The sequence below is a fragment of the Zootoca vivipara genome, chromosome 6 (genome assembly GCF_965207765.1).
Source record: "Zootoca vivipara chromosome 6, rZooViv2.hap1.1, whole genome shotgun sequence".
Lineage (NCBI taxonomy): Eukaryota > Metazoa > Chordata > Lepidosauria > Squamata > Lacertidae > Zootoca > Zootoca vivipara.
Window position 1 is genome coordinate 79879880 of NC_142589.1, and position 8815 is coordinate 79888694.

At 50.8% G+C, this 8815-nt stretch overlaps 1 protein-coding gene across 2 annotated transcripts in view; it reads right to left on the minus strand.

Moving 5' to 3' along the window:
* Positions 1–1509: 1509 nt before the first annotated feature.
* Positions 1510–8815, minus strand: part of COQ8B (coenzyme Q8B) — a 16579-nt gene continuing 9273 nt past the window's right edge. For both annotated transcript variants that reach the window (XM_035120643.3, XM_035120644.3), the window contains exons 10-14: positions 7300–7441; positions 6265–6372; positions 6101–6166; positions 4594–4680; positions 1510–3332 (exon numbers count right to left, since the gene is read on the minus strand). In XM_035120643.3, the coding sequence (XP_034976534.3) occupies positions 3030–3332; positions 4594–4680; positions 6101–6166; positions 6265–6372; positions 7300–7441 (706 nt within the window). In that variant the 3' untranslated portion in view covers positions 1510–3029. The remainder of the gene's footprint in view (positions 3333–4593; positions 4681–6100; positions 6167–6264; positions 6373–7299; positions 7442–8815) is intronic.

Here is an 8815-nt window from a genome sequence, read left to right on the forward strand (position 1 = left end):
ACCACTGTATTCTGCTCTGGTCAGACCTCATCTGGAGTACTGTGTCCAGTTCTGGGCACCACAGTTCAATGATACTGACAAGCTGGAACGTGTCCAGAAGAGGGCAACCAAAATGGTCAAAGGCCTGGAAATGATGCCTTATGAGGAACGGCTTAGGGAGCTGGGTATGTTTAGCCTGGAGAAGAGAAGGTTAAGGGGTGATATGATAGCCATGTTCAAATATATGAAAGGATGTCATATGGAGGAGGGAGAAAGATTGTTTTCTGCTGCTCCAGAGAAGCGGACATGAAGCAATGGATTCAAACTTCAAGAAACATTAGGAAGAACTTCCTGACAGTAAGAGCTGTTCGGCAGTGGAATTTGCTACCAAGGAGTGTGGTGGAGTCTCCTTCTTTGGAGGTCTTTAAGCAGAGGCTTGACAGCCATATGTCAAGAATGCTTTGATGGTGTTTCCTGGTTGGCAGGGGGTTGGACTGGATGGCCCTTGTGGTCTCTTCCAACTCTATGATTCTAGGGCTGTGCCTCAAGTAGCTTCCTTTGCTCTGCTGTGCAGCTCAGCTCACTTCCCTGAGCTGCCTGGAACCACTTGCTCTGCACCATCCAACCACCTGCTCTGCCCTCTGCTGGATTAAAAAGGGGGGTGCGGCCAGAGCAGGGAGGTTGGTGGATAAATGGAAAGTCAGAATATAGGTCGAGCAGGCTGGATCAGGCCAAAGGGGGCCTCCCATTGAGTCCAGCATCCTGTTCTCACAGAGGCCAACCAGAAACCCGCAAGCAGGAATTGAGCACAAGAGCAACTCTCCCCTCCTGTGGTTCCCAGCGACTGAGATTCAGAAGCATTGCTGCCTCTGACTGTGGAGGGCAGAGCAGCGCCATTCTGGCCAGGAGCCATTGAGAGCCCTCTCCTCCTCCGTGAATTTGCCCAATCCTCTTTTAAAGCCATCCTCATTGGTAGCCATCACTGCCTCCTGGGGAAGGCAGTTCCGTAGTTTAACTATGCACTGCATAAAGGACTCCCCTTATATATTTTAACCTGTTTTTAGTGTGTCTTTCAACATGGGGGAATTTCACTGCATGTTGGGTGAAAGAGCCTACCCAGGGAGGTAAATCACATTTCTAACACATTTTAGTCCTGGGAAATGTCTCCCCAGAAATCAGTTGCCTCTTTTTATCCCCTCCCCCCTCTGTTTTCTTTCTCCTTTCTCTCCCCCTTTCTTTTCTCCTCCTTTTCTCCCTTCCGTGCTACCCTCTCTCTTACCTTAATTATTACTAATCTTAGTTTTGTTTCTATATACGCCTTTCTCTCATTTCCTTTTTGTCTTTTGGATCTGATTACCCTAATATAATTTCCCACAGATGGGGTCATCAAGTATGTGATCATTGTCTAATGAGATGCGCTATGTTTCTCCCCATTTACTTTCAACTTTTCCATTCTTCAGGCACTCCCTCTGCCCTAAAAGAAATAAAAGCAAGGATGAGGAGCTAAGACGTCAGAGCCACAGGACAATATCAAAGCATTTATCTGAGCTTTAATATATATATATATATATATATATATATATATATATATATATATATATGGAGTACCTTCTCCAATAAAAACAGATATCAAACAGTGAAAAGCCTTGCTAAATTTGCAGGAGCCAGTGGGAATTGTGACAGGTCATTCTGATGCATCAAATGCTTCTTTCATGTCCCTTGAACATTAGAGAGTCCAGGAGGCTAATCCCCTCTCAGATTTTGGGCTCTCATCTGTTAGGTCTTTTTTAAAAAAAGAACAGAAAAGCTGAACAACCCCCCAGCCATTTCCCAACTTCTGAAGAGAGGAAGCTTTTCCACCGGGGTGGGGTCTCAAACAGGGTCAGTTCCAGCCACTTCCATTTCCCAAACTGGGTGTTGGCTGTGTTAGGCGCTCTGGGGTGGAGCTGGGAGGCCCCTCCCTGCGCAAAAATGCCCCCAAACTGCAACTCATGGCTACCCGGCCCGCTTTTGGCCCACAAGGAACAGCCGCTTGCTCTTCTGGTCCTCAGCACCTCCCCGTCTGGATGGCAGAGAAAACACACAGACACAGTTTTTTCATTTTAAAAAACAAAACACCCGGTAGCTGTAATGGGCAGAGACACATACAGACACACACACACACTTTGGCAACCCAAGTCAGGCCCGAGACCCAGTTGCTTCTGCCGGAAGAGAAGAGATGGATCCCTCTCCCCCCCCCCCAGATCTCTTGCTGCCTTTCTCTCTTTTACAACACTTAAAGTCTTCGTCTAGCTGCCCCAGTTTAAAGTCACACCCAAGTTTGTATTTTAAAAGCAGAAAGAGGGGAGGGGTCCCTTTCATGGGTGGGACGAGCCCCAGCTCAAGGGTGGTCGAACAGCGCTCATGTCCTCCTGCTTCAAAGGCCACAGGCGGAGGAAGCCAAGACTTTCCTGGCTGGAGTTAGGAACCGGAAAGGGACGTGGGGCGGGTTGGATCTCCTTGGGGGCAGCAGCAAAGCTCCTTTATCATTCCCCGGAGAGTGACAGCCCCCAAATTGCTGAGCTTCTTCAAGCCTCTTTCCTTGGCAATGAGAACCATTGGTTCCTCCAAGGGAGTGGATTGCAGGGAGGGCCAAACCTCTCTGATTTGACCCTACCCTTTTGCGCAGCGGCGGCATCTAAGCTCTTGCTGCCCTAGGGACACCAGGCCAGTAGGGGGCAGGAGAGTGGGCAGGAGGCCAAGTGAGGGCATGGGGCAGAGCCGGCTGGCGCCACCCCTTCCCTTGCTCAGAGGAGACCGCCAGAGGGGTCGAGGATGGAGATGCCAGGCCAGGCAGCTGTGTTAGAGGGCAGGTCAGCCAGGGCCTAATACCGGCCAGCGGCTGGTCCGAAGAAAGACCCCCGCTTGGCAGAGATGCTGCTCCAACACCCCAGAGGGCCCTTGCCCCACACAAGCTGTCTTGGCAGCAGAATGGTCAGGGCTCTCTCGCGGAGAGTTCCAGCCAGCTGGCGAGCTACAGGATCCACTTGCGGAAACAGTGGAGGATCCCCCTAGGCCCTGCCGGCCATGGGAGCTGGGTGCTCCCCGGCCAAGTATCGGGCATAGGCCTCTTCGAACATCTCCCGGCAGGGGATGGCGGCCCCGAGTCGGGCGCAGATGAGGAAGGATCCGGCGATCTTGCGGTGCAGCGAGTAGCTCTCCTCCGGAGGGGGGCTGAGGCGGTGCTTCAGCATCACGGGGATGAGGTCCTGGATGCAGCGAGTAGTGCGCTGGGTGCCGAAGTCGAAGGGGCCTGGCGTGGAGAAGGCCTCTCCCAGGATCATCACGGCGTCCACGTGGGCGTCCTCAAACACCTGCCGGGAGGAGGAGGGAGGGAGCAGGGAGGTCAGTCCAAGAGGGGCTCCTGGGCATGGGCAGGCTGCCTTTGCCACTTTCTTCAGCCTTGGTCAGACCCCACCTGTGTCCATTTCTGGGATGGCATAGTTTAAGAAACGTGTTGACAAACCGGAAGGGGTGCAAAGGAGGGAGACAGAGATGATCAAGGGTCTGGAAACCACCAAGCCTGATGAGGAACGGTTGAAGGAGCTGGGAATGTTTAGCCTGGGAAAGAGGACACTGAATGCTTTGGTAAGTAAGGGCAATGAGATGGGCCCAGGGCTCTCCCCTTTTCTGGGTGCAGCACCCCTGCAGGATTAGGCAGATTCAAAGAATCTGAAACAAGCAAGCCAGCCCCCCACCCCCCACCCCCGGCTAAACTGCCCAATGGTTTAGCAGAGGAACTGCCCAGAGGAGGGGGGCCAGAGTATGACACCCCACTCCGGCCAGAATGGGACTCAGACTTTGCCCTCCTAAGAAGAGCTTGGCTGTGGGATCAGGCCCAAAGGGGCCCATTTAGTCCAGCCTCCTATTCTACCCAAAAGAACCAAGGACTCCAGATAGACAGCCGCTGGATCTGGAGGCTCCACAAGAACGTGAGAAGAGCCTGCTGGATCAGGCCAAAGTCCTGTTCCCACAGTGGCCAAGGAGGTGGTGCCTCTTTGGGGAAACCCACAAGGATACGGGGACTCTCCTCCCCTGTGGTTCAGAGCAAATGCTGCCCAGAAGCATTGCTTCTAAAGCCATCCAGGTGGGTGGCCTTCACTGCCTCTTGTGGCAGGGAGTTCCACAGTTTATGTGCTTCATGAAGAAAGTATTTCTTTTATCTGCATTCAGCTTCATTGCAATGACCATGAGTACTAGAGTTATGAGAGAGAGAGAGAGAGAGAGAGAGAGAGAGAGAGAGAGAGAGAGAGAGAGAAACTTTCCTCTCTTCCCACAGTTATCATTTTATAATCTCCTCTCTGTAAGCAGCAAGAGCTCTGGTGCTCCTTGAGAAACTTTGCGACTGTTAAACTAGCTTAAGGTGGGCAGGCAGGGACAAAGACCATCGCAGCAGATCGGGTGGCAGGGTGTGGGAGAGATTTAAACCTCCCCTCCTCTTCCTGCCCCCCCAGCTCACAGCCTCTTGAAATCCACCCGCTCTGCCCTGCCCCCCCCCCAGTGCCAACCCAAAAGGCTGGTTCCTGCTCAGCCTGGGGCAGCTGGTGAGATTAATCTCCCGACGGACACACTCACCTTGGTCTCGAACCCCGTCATGAACTTGAGGTCTTTGGACTTCTGCAGCACTTTGGCCCGGTCTCCATCCGCCGCGGCCCTCACCACCTTCCCAGAGAGAAAAGAGAGGGGCTGAGGTGGTGACTCTCCCCTGGATATTGCGGGGCTCAGCCCTGCTCTAGCTAGCGGCTGACATTATATAGCCACCACTGGAGCTAAATGTGTGGGGCGTGTGCTGCTATTAGGATTATTATTTTATTATTTTTTTGTGCATTATGTGAGGAATGAGGTTCCAGGGAACCAGGCAGAGGGCCTTCTGGGTAGCCTGCCCTGTGGAACCCCCTCCCGTCAGATGTCAAGCAACTATTTGACTTTTAGAAGACATCTGAAGGCAGCCCTGTATTAATAATAATATTTTTTACATTTTATTTGTATTAGTTTTTCTATATTTACAGAATAAAAAATTAACCACAAATAAACTTACATTCAACATTTATTAACAACAACAACAACAACAACAACAACAACAATAAAACTTTTATTTATACCCTGCCCATCTGGCTGGGTTTCCTTAGCCACTCTGAGCAGCTTATGGCATATATAAAACATAGTGAAACATCAACCATTGAAAACTTGCCGATACAAGGCTGCCTTCAGATATCTTCTAAAAGTTATGTAGTTCTTTATCTCCTTGACATCCGATGTTTTATTGTGTTTTTAGTATTTTGTCTGGAGCCACTCAGAGTGGCTGGGGCAACCCAGTCAGATAGGTGGCATATAAACAATAGAATTAATTAGTAGTAGTAGTAGTAGTAGTATCCTCTGAAGTAAAGGTAAAGGTAAAGGTAAAGGGACCCCTGACCATTAGGTCCAGTCGTGACCGACTCTGGGGTTGCGCGCTCATCTCGCATTATTGGCCGAGGGAGCCAGCGTATAGCTTCCAGGTCATGTGGCCAGCATGACAAAGCCGCTTCTGGCAAACCAGAGCAGCACATGGAAACGCCGTTTACCTTCCCGCTGTAGCCGTTCCTATTTATCTACTTGCATTTTGACGTGCTTTCGAACTGCTAGGTTGGCAGGAGCTGGGACACCGAGCAACGGGAGCTCACCCCGTCACAGGGATTCGAACCGCCGACCTTCTGATCAGCAAGCCCTAGGCTCAGTGGTTTAACCCACTGCGCCACCTGGGTCCCTAGAATCCTCTGAAGTATGTTATTGTTATTATTAGAATGACAGAGATAACACATTACGGAAGTGATGGAAAAGGCCAGGAAGTTAAAATGGACACATGCAGGCAAGAGTCGACTCAGGCTGATGGACTAAAATAAGGTATGTATGGAGACCCTGCCCTTTCCAACAGCCGAGGGGATGCCCGCCTGCGTGATGGGTGGACAATCTAGAGTGCAGGGTTTTGTGAGGATGCAGGAAGCAAACAACAGACAACGATGGAGAGAGCTTGAAGAGGCATCTACCTCAGGAGGGATGTGAGATGCTGTAAAAGGAGGAGAAAAAGATAACTGGCACTCACCTCAATGTAATTGTCAGTGAACTCTTTGCTGAAGTCTCGGCTGGCTCCAAAGTCCAGCAGGGTCACCTGCGTGGAATGAGGCCAAGGTGTTAAAGGCATCTGCAGCCTCTCGCACCCGGCAAACATCTCCCCCCCCCCCCGGGGAATCCAGCCCAAACTCCCACCTTGTGCCTCTCGGCATCGTAGAAAAAATTGGACCAGTTTGGATCTGTCTGCATGAAGCGGAACTCAAAGACCTCTCGAAGGCACAGGCGAAGGATGTGGGAGCAGATCTGCGGAGAGAAGGAAGAGAGGGAGCCCTCCTTTATTTTTAGATACTTTTAATGGAAGGAAAGGCAAAATTTACAGGGGGGAAAATAAGAAAGAAGGTACCAGAAGAAAAGCATTAGGTGGCAGCAGGGCAGACACGGAACACGGATATTGCAGCTTAATAAATACTTCTAAAATATTACCAATATGTTGAACACATGGTGGGCTGAACAAAAAAGTTAATCTTAATTTCCTTGCTTTCTTATCATGTGTGCACCATGCAAATGGAGAGATGGCAAGAATAAAACGGAAGAGAATGGGCGAACTGTATCTTATCTTCCATTAGCGTAACCTGGAATGGCCATCCGCCCGTTTGCCTCCTTGTTCATAAATGAGGTGAAATCAAACCATGCTGCAAGAACCCTTCCTCTTTCACTAGATCCTACTAGAGACTCATTACTAATTTTTTCTGGCCAGGCTACCTGCCAGACTCTTGAGCGCCACTAGTGCAGAAAGACTAGCTAAAGCGTTTCCCAGAACCTCGCTAGAGACATTCTTGCTGTGAGAGATGAGCTCCTTGTTTTTTTGCATCTCTTTATTGGCTTCAGAAAATCAATTTCAAAGCGCCAAATACAGAGAAGGCACAACAGCTTGATCGGTTACTGGAGATGTTCCCTTTAATGCTCTGGCCCAGAAATCTGCAGCCTTCAGGTCACCCTATTGCAGGTTCCTGCCATTTGGCAGCATTTATGTTGTCCTCATGGCAGTCTTCCCTGGGCAGGCAGGAAAGGGGGCTGCGGCCGCCTGGGGGTGGGGGGCAAATGCTAGGAAGCTCCCCTATAGGAACGCCCCATTTTGGAGGGTAACGCCATCCACTGACACAGAGGCCTCTCCTCCTCCCCCCAAGCTTTCTCCGTAAGGAGAGCCCCGCGTTCTGGCCCCTGCCTCACCTCGTTCCGCAGCTCCTGGCTGAGCTCTTGGCAGCGGTCCAGCGGGACGCCCCCCGCCAGCTCCATCGACAGGACCCTGTGGGTGGACAGCTCCTCTACCACCTTGGGCACCTCGAAGAACGGGTCTCCTTCCAGGAGGCGCCTGGGGGAAGAGATGCTTCAGCAAAGAGGCTTTCTCCAAGTGGAAGGGCCGCAAGCCACCATGCCCCCCCTCCCAAAGGTTGGTTGGTCCTGAGGCTACAGGGGTCCTCCAGCCTGGTCCCAAAAGGCACCTCCCTGGCTGTGCCCAGATGTGGGGCTGCCATGGATAAGAAGCCACCAGGGGAAACCGGAGCCTGCCGGGTCCCAGGACGAAGGGGAGTTTCATGGATTTCTTCAGTAGCTATGACACCGTGATGCTTAAGGCAACGTCACTCGCTCATAGCAGCAGCCACTGCAGAGTCCCCAAAGGGGGCGTCCTCAGGTCTTTAAGTCGCACAGCCCTATAGAGAGGCCATCCCTCTCTTTCGTTTTGCACAAGCGCAGAAATTATGTCACGTTTTCCAAGGCATGTCTGCATTATCAGAGCTGGATGCCTGATTCAGAAAGAAGGACAGAGCACCTCCTTTCAATCAGCTCAAGGCTGAGTTTTTCCTGCACACGCATTCATAGAATAAGAGTTGGAAGGGAACTCCAAGGGCCATCTAGTCTAACTCCCTGAAATGCAGGAATTGCAGCTCTTGGCACATTCTTAATCCAGTCTGAGCAAGCTGTCAGATTCACCTAACAACATCCCTCCGCACTCTAACTGTGTTCCTGATTAGAACTCCACAGTTAGGTTTCCTGATAGGAAGATTAGTACCCAACTAACTAGGGGGACATGGGTGGCGCTGTGGTCTAAACCACTGAGCCTCTTGGGTTTGCCGATTGGTAAGGTCGGCTGTTCGAATCCCTGCAACAGGGTGAGCTCCTGTTGCTCGGTCCCAGCTCCTGCCAACCTAGCAGTTCGAAAGCACATAAAAGTGCAAGTAGATAAATAGGTACCACTCTGGTGGGAAGGTAAATGGCATTTCCGTGCACTGCTCTAGTTTCACCAGAAGCGGCTTAGTCATGCTGGCCACATGACCCACAAAAACTGTCTGTGGACAAACGGCGGCTCCCTTGGCCAGTAAAGCGTGATGAGTGCCGCAACCCCAGAGTCGTTCTCGACTTAACTGTCAGGGGTCCTTTACCTTTTTTAACGAGGCACTAAATTTTGTCCGGTGCCCCTTGCCTTAGTTTGAACAATGATCCTAGAAATGTCCCTTGTTCACTTGACAGGTTGTCAATCCTCTGTCATTACTAGACCACCTCGCCCCCCACTCCCCGTGCTTCAGAAACAGCTTCAAAAGCCTGCTAATTAATCAATTCCTCAATTAAGTTAATTAATTATGCAATAATTTTGCATCATTAAGTCATGCAAAAACTCCTGTGTTTTTTATCTTGCAAACAACCCTGAGATCTTGGGATGAAAAGTGTCTCTAAATCTGATAAGTAA